This window comes from Podarcis liolepis (assembly GCF_965112155.1).
Source record: "Podarcis liolepis genome assembly, chromosome: 11".
Classification (NCBI taxonomy): Eukaryota; Metazoa; Chordata; class Lepidosauria; order Squamata; family Lacertidae; genus Podarcis; species Podarcis liolepis.
Window position 1 is genome coordinate 13,277,673 of NC_139565.1, and position 19,683 is coordinate 13,297,355.

The window sequence follows — 19,683 nt, forward strand, 5'->3', positions numbered from 1 at the left end:
TAAAAGAAGATATAAGGAACTCATGGTAGGGAGTATAATCAAGTAAAGTGTAACCAAGGGTCTGTGTAATGTTCATAGCATGTTTTGACACTACAAAAAGGTTCTCAGAGGCTTAACTTTAACAATGCTTGTTAAAAAGGAATAATTCTACAGTTCATTTGATATCAATGCAACATATATATCACTAAATAATACAACCCAATCCTATGCAAATTGACTCAGAAGGTGCACTGAATTCAATGGAATTTAGTCCTGAGTAAGCACATTTACCGTATTTTTTGCTCTATAAGACTCACTTTTTCCCTCCTAAAAAGTAAGGGGAAATGTGTGTGTGTCTTATGGAGCGAATGCAGGCTGCGCAGCTATTCCAGAAGCCAGAACAGCAAGAGGGATTGCTGCTTTCACTGTGTAGCGATCCCTCTTGCTGTTCTGGCTTCTGAGATTCAGAATATTTTTTTTTCTTGTTTTCCTCTTCCAAAAACTAGGTGCGTCTTGTGGTCTGGTGCATCTTATAGAGCGAAAAATACGGTATACTTAACTACACAATGTCACCCAAAAATCAAAAGAAAAAGCCTTTCGATTTGTGTTGGTCAAACAGCAGTCCTATCTCTCAACCTCCCACCCTATCTTAAGGAAATCTCAAAAACAGTATCTAATATTTTATGGAATGAGTGTCTGCTGCTTCAAGAAGGTCAGTAGACACGTGCAGCTTTCTGGGTTGCAAGTTACACCTTTGTCTTCCCCTCACTCCAAGTGTTACTTGTGCTGAAGCTTTTCCTGGTTAGGCAATAACATACAAAGGTACAAATAGCAACCATGTACTGCACACTGCTTCAACAGTTTTGTGATTAAGTGGTCTATAAATCTTTCTTAACAGATTAATTACTTTTGAAAAACGCAGGATACCTAGAGCTACAAGATTTATCTGAATGGGACACAATATGTGTCTGAGATGAAGAAGACATGTCATTGTCCACTTTCTTTTCTAAACCCAATTCAGATTTCAACAAATCCTGAGAAATGTTCACAATCCCAGAACTTGGAATCTCCAGTGATACATAAAGTTAACAATTGTAGTCATTTTCCACCAACTTTATCAAGCAACATACAGAAATTATTTTAGGTGGGAGACTGTGTAGTTGCAGAATGACAAGCAATGTGGATCTTGGTGCAATCCATATTTTGTTGATATTTTAATCTTCTCTGCTCCCTGTAAGACTATAAATTATGACTGCCCACTTAACATGAGGGAGAAAAGAAAAATATTTTCAGTTAAAAGGACAGTCAATTGTTTGCAAGTGAGACACACTAAAAATAACTGATTTTTTCCATTTTGCCATGGCATCCAATAGGGTTATTTGTTCAATTCTCTGATCCACATTAACAGGGTTATAATTAGCAGTTTACACAGATTTCAGTTGTTAAAAAAGTTCTAATTTAAACTGAGGTTCTCTCTTAAAAATAATGGGTTATGAAATGAGAAAACCTGCAAAATTTCTGTTCTATCCATTAACTAGATTTAGTTCAAATGTGTTTCAGGGACTATATATTATTGTTTTTGAAGGTGTGTTTTTTTTTAAAAAAAAGTTGAGGTTTTGGAAATACTTGAATAAAAAAATTGAAATCCAATTAGAAGCATCACTGCAATGATCTCACAACTTGAGTTCAATCATAACAGCCTCATTTTTCCTACATCTTTCTTTTAGCTCCACCAGAAGGTAATTACTGTGTGTTCCACCCTATGATAGACTTGGACTCAAAACACATCTGTTACACATTTATGGGCTAAGTGGTTCAGCATGCTGGTAAGGAAATATTGTGTGTTTGATGTACTCCAAATCTTGTTTTGATCCCCAATTGACAACTGAGTGGAGGGCCATTTCCAAAGAGGTAGCAAATTTGACTTTAGGTTTAGCTAAGAGGTAGAACATTTTCTCATAATGCTCCTACAGATAATATGAATAGGCATGCCTCAAATCATCACTTTTATCACTTCACATACTGTAAATGATGACAGCCCTTGAATCACTTTGTCATAGTAATCTTTAAAAACAGTTTACCACATGAACATGACTGTCCCAAAAAAGGACTTCTGGACCTGCGGAATGTTTAAAGAGTCAAGCTAATGATTGGGCAGTTGGCAAATAAAAGTCCACGGCAACCAACAAGCTGTGATTCACACACAATTAAAAAATGACTAAAAAATTGTGTCCTAGAACAGTAAATAAAATAATAATAATTTATTTATACCCTACCCATCTGGCTGTGTTTCCCCAACCACTCTGGGCGGCTCTCAATTGAATATTAAAAACACAATACTGTACAGCATTAGGTATCAGTTACATATTATGTAACAGTAGAGAGATTATGTAAGTGGGAAACAAGGAAATTCCACTAATTAAAAGGTATTCATAATGCAGTTGAGCCCCCACGTAATATTAGTTTATTAAAAAAAAAAATCTAAGTCTTAAGCTTCTGAAACATGTACTGGCATTTCTAAAGCAGAAAACAAAAAGATTCTGAACAGGAATTGACATGAGAATGGAAAGATAATGAGCTAGATTTGCAGGCAGTAGGTGGAGACTTCATACACCTGAAGACCCAAACTAGTAACATTTCTGAAGAAATGCGGTATAAGCAGATTCTAGAAATACTATGTAAAAATAAAAACCGGGAAGGGAAGGGAAGAGAAGAGAAGAGAAGAGAAGGAAGCAAAACCCTTATCTATATGTTGATCACAACAATCACCCTTAAGCCATTTCAATTTTATCCTATCATTAATATGAGAGGTCCCCAAGGACTAGCAGCAGTTCTCCAGGGTTTCCAGGTAGTAGTGTGTCCCAGACTTGACTGGAGATGCCAGAAACTGAAGTTGGGATCTTCAGCATGTAAACCACTAACTAGTGCCCCTTCCCCTATGTATGAGGTCCACATAGCAAAAGTTTGAGAAGATGCATTCTCAGGGGCTGCCTTCCTCACCACAAGTTACAGATATTCCCTAAGCAGGTCCCAAGCTTGAAGCCTTTTCAAAGGGTCAACCTCTTTGGGACTGGCTTTTAAGTGGTCATCAGATGTTGGACCACTTATAATGGTTATATTATAATGCAATGAAATGTTATTCTATTTTGCTGAAGTGTTTAATTTGTTTCTTACCCTCAATATTTGAGATAGGGAGGGTTCTGCATCTGTGCCTCTAATCAAGGGGACATCCTTCCCCACACTCTACCCAATTATTTCCCAAATTCATTCCATGCTACACTGTGGTACTTCCCTAGTAAAATTCTACTCCAAACCCCAATTTTAAGACCATAAAACTCTTCCCAATCACTCTAGTTCTCCTGCCTTTTATATGAAAGAGTATATCTTCCCTGTTGCTTCATACTTCCCATGTTCATGTACAATGCAGCAATGTACAAGTTCTCAATCTGTATACTATAAAATGTTGAAGTGTGGAGTGCTCCTGTTCAGGATACTTCATTCCATTTTTCTCCCAGCAAGTTTTCCATTTCTCTTCCTCTCCTCGATAGTTGGCCAATGCTTTGTGGCAGCTGAACATGCTTAGTCTTCGTAAGGCTGTATTGGACTTTACCACTCTCCCCAACTAGGATTATTTTCCTAATTTCCTAGGGTCCCCCTAGTCTGCTGATAACTCTCCTCTTATGCATGGGTAGTACATAAGATCCAGCATTCAGAAAACTGACTTCATCAACAGTATGCTTGATTCAGGAAGCACAAACAATTAATGCCATGTTAATCAGGCATTCTGTCATCATTTCTCTATATCTGAAGCCACCCTCTGTTTGAGGCAGTTATATGAGTAGCAGAGAATATGCTGAGTACTAAACATCTCAAACTAGTTTTAATGGGAGTTAAACCATTTTTGTATGTTTGATGAAGAACAACCACACAGTATAAAGCCAAAATAAGAACACTAAAGCCTGCCTCTAGGCAAGCCTTTTAAAAAACTAAGCCAGCATCTGGAATACACTGGAGTTAATGTCCCAACTAGATACTGACTGAATTTTCATATGATTGATACAACAAAGGGCCTATGTTAGCTTTTTGTTTGCTACTAATATATAATGAATGCTTCAAGAACAGTACTTACTATTTATCCCTACATTATACTGACAGTCAGCTGCTGTTATCTTTCTGGGACGTTCCTACCTTATGTCTAATTAATTACTTCTAGCCATTACTAAATGTAGAGATGTATAAAACTTGGCAGACACTTGTCAACGCTCCCCTCCTCCCCACTCCTGCCATCTATTTAATGCTATACTGGACCTTAAAGCCTGGAAAGACCACATGGATAAGCCAATGTTGCTCTTTCCAGGAAAACACCAGTTTGTGTTCAACAAGAATTGCATACTGTATATCTTTTTTCGATCTCCTTTTCTCTCCTCACTTTCAAGGGAGTGGGAGAGTCAAACCATACTGGACTGTTTAGTTTTGCAAATGTGCTAGCAGTTTTATTCCTGCACCACTAGAAGAAGTGCATGAACAGCTGCTACAGGGCTGCACTGCTATTGCCCCATCTAGAGAAAACACTGCAGGTAACCAGAGCATGTAGCAACAGCTTTAGCATCTTACATAGACAATTGGTTACAACTCAAATGATCACTGCTCTACAGAAAAACACATAACGGTCAGAGTGTTGGACTGGGACCTGGGACACCAGGATTCAAATCCCCATTCAGCCATGAAGTTCACTGAGTGACCTTAGACCATCTCTTAGCCTAGCCTAACCTCACAGGGTTGTTGTGAGGATGAAATGGGGTGGATGAGAACCATGTACACCATCTTGAGATACTTGGAAGATAAAGGTGGTTGGTTAGTTAGTTAGTTAGTTAGTTAGTTAGTTAATTAATTAAATGTTGCTGAAACAATCAAAGCTCAAAACTCAATAAATCTCAGGATTCAGAGAAGGAAAATATGTTTACAGTATTGTTTTTTAACTGTGACACTTTCCTCCTGCTTCATAAAGAGCACATCTAAAAATTTGCTTGTGATAGGCACCAGTGGCTACGAGGAGCCTCTGAAAATAGGAAGTGTGATGCAGAGCAAGAGAACAGGGGTAATGCTGGAAACAGCAACTGTGGAATTTCAATTCACTGTTCTGTTGACTTGAAAGGAACCACTGGATGATGGCAATACTAACCTAGGCATTGTCAAACAAAACAAAAAACCCACCCCTAAGTTTCTATTTAAGATCTAGAAGCAGGCGGGGCTGCCTCTAATTATTTTTTTAAAATAAGTAATCAGGTTTCTCTTACCATATAAAAGTCCATAGCAAATTAAAAACATAAGGTGATGATACATGCAAGACATATAAGTAAGATTTCAAAGGAAGATTTTCCTTTAAAAGGCGTCGGCAGGTCTTGAAAGAAAATGCTGCTGAATCTGCTGTGGTGGCCGCTGGAAAATACAACCTCAAGCCTCTAATTAAGCTCTTCTGCGGAAGAAGCACCATCATTTCTTCCTACTCTGAAATGTGAGATAACCATCCCCCTCAAATAAGAGATGGTACTACTTTTGTGCATTAAAAATGAAGTAGCTACAAGGCTAATGAGGAACAGACTTGCCGACGTACATGGACACACACATACAATATCCCAAATCTAAAGATAATGACTGAAAATTTATGGCTCTTTCCTTCTCTGGCAGGCTGGAGTACAATTAGAATTCTCAGAACAGCAGATCCTTTGTGCCAGCAGGCTGCGTTATGTTTATACTACTGCAGATAGGCCAGATAGATGATTAAATAAATACATAGCACAGCATCCTTTTTGCATCAAAATAATACATACAGTAGTAAAGGAGCGCTGGAATACAGGAGCATATCTGAACTGATGTCATTGCATTGTTACAGTAAGGACTGACAGGAATTAGATGTACAGAATATCTTGCACCATCAACCAGAAGAACATGGTGTTATAAATTTCATACGTGTGTGTGTGTGTGTGTGTGTGTGTCACACACACACACACACACACACACACACACACACACTTTTAGGTGTCAAAAAGTAGTCAGATATGTAACCATCTTACACTTACCTTATTTTTCGCTATATAAGACACACATTTTCCCCTCCAAAAATTAAGGGGAAATGTGTGTGCGTCTTATGGAGCGAATGCTGGCTCCTTGGCTTCAGCGATAGCAACGCAAAGCCTCCGAAGTGAGTGGGAGCGCTCCCGCCCCACTCCGGAGGCTTCGCGTTGCTTTCGCTGAAGCCTGGAGAGCGAGAGGGGTAGGTGCTCTCCAGAATTCAAAGATAGCCGCCTGAAGCCTCCGGAGGCTTCGGGTTCCTTTCGCTGAAGGATAGGTGCCCCTTCAGCTAAGGTGCAGTGCCCTTCAGCTAAGCGGGAGGAGAAATGGAAGGGGCTCCATTTCTCCTGCTGCTTCGCTGAAGGGGCGCTGCGCAGAAAGGGGGAGAATTTTTTTTCTTGTTCTCCTCCTCTAAAACAAGGTGCGTCCTGTGGTTGGGTGCGTCCTATAGAGCGAAAACTACGGTATGTAACAGCACAAGAAACATGGAAAAGTGCTCTTCTTTTCACTTCATGCTTGTAACTGAGACATTAAAAAACTGGAATTATTAGAATAACCACAAAAATATTTCCTTATGCACAAAGACACATTCACATGTAGCACTTTACTCTAAATTTAATCAGGTTTTACTTCCATCATAATTACTTTGCTTTGGTTTCATTCATGAACTCATTTCTGATGCAATTACTCCCCAATTGCACTATATCCTACCAGCATGCTGGGAATTAACCTGTTATTTTATCTGAACACGCACTGTATTATCTTGAACAAATACTACATACAAAGACCTATGAGCCACAAGTAGTTAAACAGTCTTACTATCCCAAAAGGAAACAAATGCATTAACAACGGTTTGCCTGTTCAGAACATTAACCTTGTTTTCCCAAGTGTGTAATGACATAAGTCAATGTTACCATGGTTCCTATAGTCTGTACTTTAGTCAAACCAATGATCAATGTCAAAATATGAAAAAAACCCCAACAATCTGAGTTTATGGTGACCTTCAGGGCCACCTTGAGTGAGAAGCTGATGTTTGTGTCTGCTACCAGCACTGATTATCAGGTGCTGAGGTTGTGCAGTACTGTGCATGTTATGATTATACAGTTGGAACCTGGAAGTGGATAGAAGTACTGTAGTTCTATACCAGTGGTAGGCAACCTAAGGCCCGTGGGCCGAATGCAGCCCAATCGCCTTCTCAATCCAGCCCAGGGATGGTCCGGGAATGAGCATGTTTTTACATGAGTAGAATGTGTCCTTTTTATTTAAAATGCATCTCTGGATTATTTATGGGGCATAGGAATTCACTCATTATTTTCCCCCCAAAATATATATTCTGAGGGACAGTGAGGGACGGTGGACTGGCCCACAGCTGAAAAAGGTTGCTGACCCCTGTTCTATACCCACCAGAGCAAGAGCTTGGGCCCCTCACAGGTGAGAGATAGGAGAGGAGTATTATTTATTAGCACTCCTAATATTAGGAGTATGAGTTTATAAGTGCTCCAGAGATTAGGCTCAGCAGCGGACCTTTGTATGTGGGTTGTAATATGGCTACATGTCAGTAATTTATGTATGAGTTGTTGATGGAGGTAATGAATGACTGTAGTGGTTGTGTGAAATAGGTGCTGAGTGAGATTCCGTGACCATATGTATGTTGTATTATATTGCCTTGCAGGTACTGTAGCTTTATTTATTTTGGTATTATGTTTATGTACATGGTATTGTTTCTGTATTTTGTTATGAATCATTTGACATGGTTTTATTGTACTTTCTAGGTACAATACATATGCATTTATCTACTGTAAACCTCTTCGAGATCTTTCAGAGCAGTGTATAAATCATCATCTGAAGGGGAATCTCCTTGTTTACAATACAGTGCTATTAGTAGTTCTGTCAAAATATGGAAAAACCCAAGTGCTTATTAGGACATAACATTTCAAATAACCCAATACTGCCACCAGCTACCAGTATTAGAATCTCAGAATCTCTTTGGTAAGTATATAAACTATGCTTCCACATATCCTTTCTGTCCTCGTAACAGCTCCAATGGGAAGGTCTATTTTGTGCTCCCTTTTCAGAATTCCCTGAATAGCTCTTTTGTGTCTGCAGAGCCCAAGAAACATAACTGAGGGTCTATGTGAATCATTTGTACCATCCATTAACTAGATTCCTCCAGGGTGCTCAAAATCAGAACAGGATCTCTTTCACTTAAGAGGCTCACTACCTCCAGACTACACGCCTATATTTTAAGGGTGTCATTTGTGGCCTTATGTTTTATATTTGTTCCCATAAATCAGCTAGCACAGCACACTGCTAACACCAGTGGAATAATTGGTATCTATCATTGCTCTCCTTCTGATACATATGTTGAAGAAAGATATTTCAAATATAGTAATTTACACTGCAGTTAAACAGTTGATGTAGTCATTACCTATATGCCTATTATTACATTTATATCCCACCTTTTATCTTATCTGGCCATTAATTAGCCTCCAACAGCCAAAAGGTAGTAGACATGGTCATTGCTATCTCCACTGGTTCTCTTTATCTTAACGAAGTCATAATTTTCAAAAACACATTTTCAATTTCCAAATGGCTACAGCTGAGCTATGATTTACTACTACTGGTCTTGCATCTCCTGAAGTACAGCAGGTATGACAAATATAGATAGGATTTTAAACAATGCTCTTCTGCCTGGTAAGGATAACAGAGCAAGGTAGATACCGAGAAGAATTAGCAGATGAGTAAACATGCATTGAAAAATATAAAAATCTCAATACCTGGCCATTCCAAGACTGGAAAAGTTGGGTGGAACAATCAAGACATCAAGCCTAGAAAAGGGATGGGTACCCAGGAGATCATAAGCAGCTGAGAGACACTGAGGAATCATTTGCAGCAGAACCTCTTCGCAGGATTTCTTAAGGCACTGAGGAGCAAAGACACGATGAGGAATGACCACCTGAGAAGTAGCAGCAGGATCTTGGAAGCGGCAAGGATATGGCAGATGACCACAAGTCTGTTCCAACAACCTGAAATTGAAAAATAATATCTTATTTCTAGTAAGTAAAGTTCTGAGCATACTTAGGTAATGCAGCTACGGATAACCAGAAGTGGTCTGCTGCATTAGGAAGACCAATTCTTTTCTCTGGTGGAAAAAAATGGGACTGCCACAACTATTGATAGAAAATGGGATGGCATGGAAATATGATGCTCTTAAGAAGATTCAGTATAAAGATTAACATTTTGCTGATATTCAGGATTTCTGTTGAAATATTCCCTTCCACATCAAGTTGGTCTAGTGACATGTGGCTTGGCTGACTTGCTTGAGTCTGCAGGTCTGTAGGAATGTCTCTTCTGTACAGCCAGTTTCCAACTATTATATATCCCACAACCTTGAGAATATGTTTTAATAGTGATTAAAAAAATAAAATAATGCTCAACGTCATTAAAGGGGTTCAAGTCTAAATTAATATTTGAAGACCTGAAATTAATATGCCATCCACTGATCCATGTTGGTTCTCACACAGGTATAGTTAATAAAGAATAATACAAGAGAAAAAATAGATGAAGCAAAAAAATCAGGAATATATCGGAAAAAATCAAGATCCTAAGAAGAAAACTGATGTTTACTTTAATCAGTTGGAATGACATCCTTCACATACTACAAAAATTCCTAATTCCTAGTTCTTCAGGCTTATTAGGTACTAATGTAATGTAATGTAGGCTTGAATGTAAATTGCTTTTGAGTTACGTACTTTTGTAAAAGCTGAGATCCAGCTCTGAGGACTTTTCAGTAGTTCCCTCAATGCAAAAAGTGAGGTTTTAGGGAACAAGGCAGAGGACCTTCTTGATAGTGGTGCCCGCCCTGTGAAACTCCATCCCTTCAGATGTCAAGGAAATAAGAAACTATCTGACTTTTAGAAGACATCTGAAAGCAGCCCTTTATAGGGAAGTTTTTAATGGCTGATGTTTTAGTGTGATTTTATAATTTGCTGGAAGTCGCCCAGAGTGGCTGGGGCAATCCAGTCAGATGCACGGCATATCTGAGACTGAGGCATCCCATGAGAACCATGTCTAATATTTTATAGTCCAATGCAAATTGTTGCACAACTGACCATGATGGTGTTTTCTAGGTCTTTCATGTTGATTCATTTGCTGCTTATCACAGGCTAATGCCCTGTTTCCATATCCTTCTAAGCAGAAAGGTTCTCCTGAAAGTTAATCCATATGTATCACTGTTGCACTTATTTTCTTAGCCTCTTCCTTCATTTGTATCACAAAAGGGACATTATTGCTCCGAATAACTGACTACATGGATACACATTTCTGTTTCTAGGATTGTTCCTCTTCAATCCAAACATAACTTCTAGTTTTTTTAAGACCTACCCTATAGGTAAAAATTATGATGTACTTCTGTTCCAGGGCTACAGAATTTAAACTACACATCTTTCCTTTCCATATTTACAACTTTAACAGCACCCAAATTGCTCATTTATCAGAAAAGGAGGGTGGTTCTTCTTTATTATTGCCAATACCTCCATGCTCTGAAGAGAACATGAATACGCTAAACATAAACCATCTTAACCAGGGTTCACAAATCCATTTAAAGCTGTTGTTAAGATGAGAATTCTGGTCAGCATTGATGCAATTAGAACAGTAAGGCATAGCTAAAGCAGACATGAGAAAGGAAAGAGAGAGCAGAGCTCACTCCTGACTCTTAACCTGTTTATCATCTGTAGAATATTGGGTAATAAATTCTTATTGCGTGAAGATGTTCTGAATGATGTTTCTAATCTTGAATAGTATACAGTCAGAACATATTAAAAGCAATGTATTTCAAAATCCTTTGAACAAAATCTTGCCATGAAATTGATGATCTGTTACAGACTCAAAAACATTAAAAACAAATGTATCACAACTGCAATATGTTTGTCTGTGAGCCTATCATACTACAAATATGTGAACAAAATGCAACTATTAGAAACAGGATACTTAGGACATAGCTGAATTGGAAAAAGGATGGAAAACATGGGTAGAAAAACATAGTACTGCTTCTCTATGAATTTTAAAAAATCCAGAGTTAGAGTCTCAGAAAGCAGACTGCTACTGAACTAAAGGATGCCCACTTAAGGAGCACCTCCTTAGTATTATGAATGCAAATAGAACATTTGCAACCATACAGATGTTAACTGTAAGTGTTTTGTTTTGAACAAAAGCAACTTAAGTGATTTAAAAACAAGATTATAATGGATTATAATGAAGACAAAAGACTAGTTCATAGTTTAGGAGTTCACTTTTCACATACTTCAGCGAATCCATGTAGAAACAAATTCTATTACTCAAAGAATGCTCTCTTTTTTTTTCAACATAAGCAACATGCCTTTGCTCATCCTTGCCCATTGGAGTAATTTCTCTTATATGGTTTCCCTTTGCTTTGATTAAACATGTTCTGCTATTGTTCCTTGACTATGACGACTCATTTTCTTGTATAACAGAAAAAAAATGGAATGCTCTCTAAAGTACATATTTTTCAACTGTAATCACTGACCTGACATCCGCCTTTGACAACAGTGGAAAGAGCCCATCATTCCTCTGAACATCAGTTGCGCAAGTTTTTCTTTTAACTTCTGCCCAGCATCCTGCAGCAATAGTGAATGTAGATGCTGGCATTGGCATGGTCACATAATAAAACCAATTTAATACACCTATGAAAAAAAGAGCACAAGTTACGCTCTGCATTGGCACTTGAGCTGCTAAATCCAACACATTGTTCTCTGATTCGACTTCCCACCAAGCCTAAAGGTTAGATTTCTTGTTGTTATTTTATTATTCAACCATACTGTTTTTAAAAGATCATACTTTATGACTATATAGAAGATATTTTTTCCACTATCTAGTACAATAATGAAAAAGTAAGCCTTTCACTTCATGAAAATATTAGGCAAAAGTGTCATGGTAGCGTTCACATCTCCACAATCAGACCTGTTTCCATTTTAATAGCTTTGGTTCTATAGAAATAATCCAATACACTCAATTTGACAGTAAGGCCTGAATCAAGAAGGACTCTCTAATAGCTTCCTTTCTATAGTATGGTATAATTTTAAACATCAGATGTAACTATTTCTCAAGCATCATCTAACTCAGGTATGGGGAACTGGATCTGGCCAGCTAACCAATTGCTCTTTGAAACTTGTCTTTGTACATAACAGATGAAAGGGAGCATGGATTTTTCCTTAATCTTGAGATCCAGTAAACTGGGAGGAACCAAAGTAGTTCTCAGTCTCTGAATGCTGACAGGTCAGCTCTGTCGTCCTTGAAGCCTGATGTCCTAGTTCACAAATGCATGGCCGCGATGACTGAAATACCAAATGAAGACTTGCACATCTGAAGCAGCTATCACAGATCCAACCAACACTACAGACAGGGGTTTCAAATCACACAGTGATTTTCAAACACAATCAGTATATTGTGCAATCAACTTATAAGTGCACATGTGAATTGGTTTCAACTGGACTTCAACAGCTTCAACACACAGGTCCCAAGACTAAAAGCATTTTGCTTTACCATATCCTCCCTCATTCATACTTCCCCCAAATTCTACAAAATAAACCCTGGGTGCTTCCAGACTGTCAATATTTTGGGGCAGGATTCAAGCACTTACTGGCAAATTGAGGGTGTTGATTAAATTCAATTGTAATTGATTAAGAGGTCTAGCAAAACAAAATCATTTCTCAAAAAGATTTGACTTCTTGAGATAAGGAATGTGATGAGAAAATGTCCTAGAAATTGGAATAAAACAATGTCATCTAACCTCTCCACAAACAAATAAAAATAAACCCTCATTAAATAGCCAATGTAATCTAATCTCCATACAAACAAATCATGATGAATGCTCAGTGGGTTGCCTGGAAGTGGCCACAGTGGCAATTTTCAAGTCAAACAGTAAACTGAAATTATATGAGAGATAATAATTGAAGAAAAATCATCCAAACTGAGAGTCAATGATCCCAAACAAAAAAGATGACAAGGGAGAAAACAGTATAAAGAAAACAAAAAATAGGGATACACAAACAGGGGGTTTAGTACTTAAATAGTGGTTTAAGTACACAGCTTTGCAAACAGGGTTAAAAGAACAGGATATTTTTACCAATCCTGCACTACAGTGTAATGAAAACAGTTAAATAGAATAAAACACCTAGGTTGCAGGCAGCACCAGCAACATTAATCAGGAGTGAAATTGCAACACGTGAAGTTTCATAAAACAGCTGTTTCTCTTTTTATCTTTTTCTCTCTCCTCACGAACAGATTCCAGAGAAAAGCTGCTTACATACTGCATACCACCACCACCACATATGCTATGAACTACTCTATGATTGTGGCTTAGAGACAGAGCTGTGAACCAGGAAGTCCCTGGTTCAAATTGTTCATCTATTATAAATTACTAGGCTGCCTTAGGGCCAAAGCAGACAGTGACGTAAAATGGAGAAATGTCCCTATATTCACATGTGTGAACAACATTTTCTGCATATGAGAGACAGCTTCCCCCAATTCTAGATGTAAATTGATAGCTAAATAAATGTGGATTCTCCCATCATGCTGAGTTTGACTCCTGGGTAAGTCACTACTTCTCACCCTCAATTTTTCTTCTGAAATACAGTGGTACCTCGGGTTACAGATGCTTCAGGTTACAGACACTTCAGGTTACTGACTCCGCTAACCCAGAAATAGTACCTCGGGTTAAGAACTTTGCTTCAGGATGAGAACAGAAATTGCGTGGTGGCAGCAAAGGGAGGCCCCATTAGCTAAAGTGGTACCTCAGGTTAAGAACAGTTTCAGGTTAAGAACAAACCTCCAGAACGAATTAAGTTCTTAACCCGAGGTACCACTGTATGGGGATAATTGTTGCTTAATTATGTTAATGTTCATCTCAGTAAGGATTACTAAGAAAATGCATATGAACTGTTGTGAACACTTCAAAGTTATGAAATGATAACTACGATTTTAGGACCTGTTGACAGATAGACTGGGGTCTTGAGTTTGTTCACCCTAGTAGGAGTGCCCTGAGCAAACCTTGATTCATGTGATTCTCCCCTCAATGAAAGGGTGGGTGTGACCCTTCCTAATTCCCTCTCTTCCTTCAGCCCCCTGTGCCACTGGAAAATTTGCTCTGCAGGATTGGGGGAGTCTCCAGGACAACATGAGAGGAGGCACAGGGCTTGGAAGTCAGTAAAAACTGACACTCTCCCTTCCCTTCAAGCAGTGTGATCCTTCACTGGATCTTGAGCCCTTCATGAACGAAGTCCTCTTGTGAACCCAGCCCTTCCTTTTACAGAAGCCTTGCTATGATCCAAGCTATAGTTTATTATTATCAAGGTTCTACAGGATTCGTGGATTGTAGCAGCTGTAGTCCTCACCACAGCTAGAAATTCTGAAACTATGTTCACATACCTATGTTGTATTCCAATTATGCATGATATTTCCTGAAACTACAAAGGATTCAGTCATTTGTCTATTTTCTCTTGCAGTCTCATTAATCTCATTTTAATTCTTATTATTCCTCCTTTTATTGTTTCAAAGAACTCACTGAACTTTAAAAAAATTAACTAACTAAACTTGATTGTCTTCTTCTCTGTTCCTGATGCAGCTTTTCTCTTTTCTTTGCCTTTCTGCCCTTAATGTTAAATTCTCATCTTCCTCTAGTATTTTTGGTGCTATTGTCTCAAGAGTATGCCCTTGTGTGGCTCCCTTGGACACAGCACCACCTAGGGTGGAAATGAAAGAAATATTCATGGAAGCAATGCAAATTTCCATGTGGCACTGAAATGGTCCAACTGGTATGCAGAAACACTGGCAAGACTTTGAACTGTGACTCAAGTTTCCTGCAGTTTCTACAGCACATTTTAAACAAAACTTTGCATGTAAATAACTGGTGGAGGATTCAAATCTGTTCACAAGCTATGCAGAAATATATTATTTGAAGCAACATTATTTCTACATTTGGAACAATAGTGCTATATGTGAAAATAGCATTCTAAGTATATTATTGCAATTTAAATTGTTTTAGGATTGATCATAATATATTTTACATCACTTATTCTCATAAAAAGCACATTGAAATAGATTTGATTTAATTTAACAGTTCTTGTATATGTTGCCCCGCCATGTATCATCATTATTGGGAGTCATTTTGGACTCACAGCTGTCCATGGAGGCACAGGTCAAATCTGTGTCCAGGGCAGCTGTTTACCAGCTCCATCTGGTATGTAGGCTGAGACCCTATCTGCCTGCGGACTGTCTCGCCAGAGTGGTGCATGCTCTGGTTATCTCCCTCTTGGACTACTGCAATGCACTCTACGTGGGGCTACTTTTGAAGGTGACTCGGAAACTACAACTAATCCAGAATGCGGCAGCTAGACTGGTGACTGGGGGCGGCCGCCGAGACCACATAACACCGGTCTTGAAAGACCTACATTGGCTCCCAGTACGTTTCCGAGCACAATTCAAAGTGTTGGTGCTGACCTTTAAAGCCCTAAACGGCCTCGGTCCAGTATACCTGAAGGAGAGTCTCCACCCCCATTGTTCTGCCCAGACGCTGAGGTCCAGCGCCGAGGGTCTTCTGGCAGTTCCCTCATTGCGAGAAGCAAAGCTACAGGGAACCAGGCAGAGGGCCTTCTCGGTAGTGGCGCCCGCCCTGTGGAACGCCCTTCCAGCAGATGTCAAAGCGATAAACAACTACCTGACATTCAGAAGACATCTTAAGGCAGCCCTGTTCAGGGAAGTTTTTAACGTGTGATATTTTACTGTATTTTTGGTTTCTATGGAAGCCGCCCAGAGTGGCTGGGGAGGCCCAGCCAGATGGGCGGGGTATAAATAAGAAATTATTATTATTATTGTTATTGTTATTGTTATTGTTATTATCCCCTTCGATTAATGATATTGCTGACTTTGGTTTAAGTTTGGATTGTTGTTCCCTGCCTTCAGAATAATGTTTAAAAAGATTTTACATTTGCTTTTTAAAAAAATAATCCACTAAAATATTATATTAATCTGACACTGAAATTAGCACTGATTTGCACAGAACATTTTTTAACCAAATTATTAGCAACATAATGTCAGAATTGGTTAAACTGCTAAAATATGTAGCATTTCATAAACATGATTTCAGTTACAGAAATCATTCACATACATTGTCACCATATATCTTAAAGAGTTTGAGGAAGGTTCTAAGATTCAAGTTATAAACACCTATATGTGGAAAATGTCCAAAATGAACTGAGTGGGATTTACTTCTGAGTAGCATGCATATAATCAGGATAAGAACAGTTAAGCACATAGGCTAGGTCTAGACATGTCAGAGAAGCGATTCAGTTAAATGCGTTGTAAACTCATACAGGGAAATCCAACAGGAAAAGATGAGACTCCACAGCGCCATCTGGTGTCACAGTGTTATATCACATATAAAACGCATATAAAATGCTTTTTATTTACCAATCTAGCTGAGTCTTTTGTATATTGAAAAGCCTTCTAGAAATTATTGCAAATAAGCCGCTTTGTGCATGGTTTTTGTGTGGGAAAGTGGCATACAAATAAAAAGAATGAATGAATAAAATCCACACATAATTCTTATACAACTGACATGACACATCCTACCCAAGCAGAAATTGTTATTGTGAGAAGGCCCACAATATGCATCAGGATGCAGTGCACTGTTGTTTTTGTTTAGGGACGGACAAATCACTGTATTCCCATCTTGTGCTCATTTTGTTTAAAAAAGAAGCTCCATTTCATCCCATTTTTACACAGACAAACAGTACTCATGAGATGGGCCAAGGTTTGCCTTTGTCTTCAACATTCAAAGCTGCATAAAGCAGCTCCATGGCCATGCACTAAGATTTTTCTTTTTAAAATGTTCCCAGGAAGGGAATGTACAACATAATCTACAGTCCCTTCCTGGCGAAGTGCTTCTCCCCTCCCGACCCAAGTACAGTTCCACAGAAAGGGGCTGTACATTATGATACACAGTCACTTCCTGGGACAATATCATGTGAGACTTTTAACCATGCATCCCCGGAGTTGTTCTAAGCAGTCCAAAATTTAAAGAACATTAAAAGGAAGGGGCAGCCCTTGGACTACCTCATAAGTATGGCACCTTTGCATGGTTCATTTTGTTGATTATGCAACTTAATCCACAGATCTATGTTTTTATCCATACAGGAATCTGAGGAGGGCAAAACAGGAAGCTTCATTCAAAAATGCAGAGCAAACTAGAATCCTCTGCAACCCTAGTTTTGTTTTTCTAAAGAATATTATTGCCATCTATTTATTTTCTTTGAAAGTTGCATTTAATTGTTTGAAATTTGCATTTGTATTAACTTTTGGGAGCCATATTTGGAGAATTTTCAGTCAAAAATCACCACAGAAATAAACTATAACTAATAGTCAGGAAATTGCACTCTAAGACTTCTAGGTAGCTTCCAAGCAACATACAGATGATTGCACTGCATCTCCCTACTTGTGTTTGTAACATGCATCTGGGTTTCAGTTGGTTAAAACTAATAAAGCAATAAATCTGGCCTGGGAGCAGTGAGAAAGAGTAGAGCGGTTTAAAACCAGGACAGAAGGTGCAGGTGATGATTTTTTTCTGTGCCAGATCCATGCTATTCCATCTCAGGGAGAAAAAGCAGATTAGGATCTGATGGACTCATGGTTGGCTTTACCCATAACTTTTGTTTTAATGCCCTAAGGTGGCTACCACTGGCAATATTGTCAGCAGTAATGTTCCACACATTGAGCTTTCCACAGCTGTATTGGGTGCCTGCACAGCTGCTGGAGCCTCTACCCCACTCCAGTGGAAGTCTAAAGATGCCAGCAGATAGCTGGTCCACTATAGCCCCCCCCCCCCCCCCCCCAGCAATGATCAAGGCATTTGGATTGAATTTTAAAGTCAGGCAAACTGGTTCAATGCCTACACCAAAATGGAAAAGCAGAAATGAGCCTTGCACATTGCTAAAAGATTTGCTAAAACAAAATATATTTCAGTCCAAAGATCTGACAACCCAACAAAAACAAAAAAATACCTTTAGGCAGGCCCAGTGCAGTATCCACTATAAGAATATTTTGCACATTTACTTATTTGGCACATTTATTTCATGGTTCCTTCCCCAGTTTATCCTTGCAGTAACCCTTTTAGGTAGGTTAGGCTGAAAGACTGTGAGTGTCCCAAGTTATCCAGGGAGCTTTAGTGGTGAGGATTCAAACCTACATCTCCCCAGTTCTACACCAATACTTTCTGTAAAGCACTTTGAGGCTTATTCTTACAATCAAGCAGTACAGAAAAATTATGAAATGAAATAAAATAAATAGTCTGATCACTATATTATTAATTAATATATCACTCTGATTTCATCCACGACGTAAGAACATCATTCCAATATCACAAGTAAACACAGTCACAAACATTTTAGATCAGGATTTCCTATCTTATGAGTTGTTATGCTAGATGAAGATATTATTGTTATTAGTCTCTTCAGCTAAGTAAAAGGATAGTAATGCGTTTTGTGACATCTACAAAATTACTAACTCCTGAAAGTCCAAGACTTTGCAAGGAGAGAAAGGGATTAACCAGGAATGAAGACATAACTAGAAGAAACAGACCAAAAAAGGAATGAGACATGTAAAAGAAAGTAGAATGCAATGGGCACCAGAAAGAGGCGGAGTCAAAGCAAGGTTAATTAAAAAGGAGAGCCTGGGAATTTTAAAGGACTACTGTATGTGGCAGAAGCTCTGTTCTGATATAAAACACTTATTAAATGTCATACATTCAGATGGCAAATACATGCTGTACCTTCTTCAGATTCTGTTGGTTCCGCTACATTTTCACCACTCATTAAAACAACAAAGCATGCATCTGCTCGGACTGTAGCTTGCCATGTTGACATGGCAACAGGCGGTTCTTGGCATGGAAAAAGGGCCCTGTTGTTTATTGGAGACCCCGCTGTATAAACACATGGCCTATAGGGAAGAAAAAAAGATAAGAGTGAAGTAATGTACACCATAACTGCAGAAAACCAAGTTCCCAGTAGGAATGGAAATTAAAAATATCAATACCCACAGTGCATTTTGTCTCCTTCTGTCCTCAGAAGAATGAATAAAAACACTGGAATTTTTTTTAATGCATCTTTAAATGCAATTTAAATAACGTCTGGGTTGCTCTTTCATTTCTTGGCAACCATAAGGCAGGACAGAAACACAAGACATATTTGCTACAAAAGAAGAACACTTTTTCACTACTTAGAATCATGTCATAGTACGGAAATATCCACGAACTGATCAAATATCAGATATAGATGATCAAATGTCACAGATATTATGGAAATATCCATAACTTGATCAAATATTTTATAACAAGAAAATGCCTGCCATTAAGGCAGGTTTGACTGGCTGTGTGAAAGGATGGTCTGGCTGCTGTAAGTGCAGTTCTCCAGCGTGGGAGCACAATGACTATCGGGGCAGTCCACACACAGTGACACTGCAGCTTCCTGCAGAATCCCTGTCGCTGAGGGTCAGGTCACCCAATATTAGCGAGGGAAGGCAGGCTGGGTCCACAATGGTTTCCCAAGTCCAGCGCTTTGCTTT

General features: G+C 38.7%; 1 protein-coding gene and 1 long non-coding RNA gene across 18 annotated transcripts in view; one reads left to right on the top strand and one right to left on the bottom strand.

Annotated features, from left to right (window-relative positions):
• The window catches only part of AOPEP (aminopeptidase O (putative)), a 185,176-nt gene that overhangs the window by 147,582 nt on the left and 17,911 nt on the right, over nt 1-19,683 (bottom strand). For all 17 annotated transcript variants that reach the window (XM_083464871.1, XM_083464869.1, XM_083464881.1 and 14 more), the window contains 3 exons: nt 18,893-19,059; nt 11,597-11,753; nt 8,829-9,077 (listed from right to left, as the gene is read on the bottom strand). In XM_083464871.1, the coding sequence (XP_083320997.1) occupies nt 8,829-9,077; nt 11,597-11,753; nt 18,893-19,059 (573 nt within the window). The remainder of the gene's footprint in view (nt 1-8,828; nt 9,078-11,596; nt 11,754-18,892; nt 19,060-19,683) is intronic.
• LOC310688518 overlaps nt 1-19,683 on the top strand; it is a 122,728-nt gene that overhangs the window by 62,027 nt on the left and 41,018 nt on the right. The window lies entirely within an intron of this gene.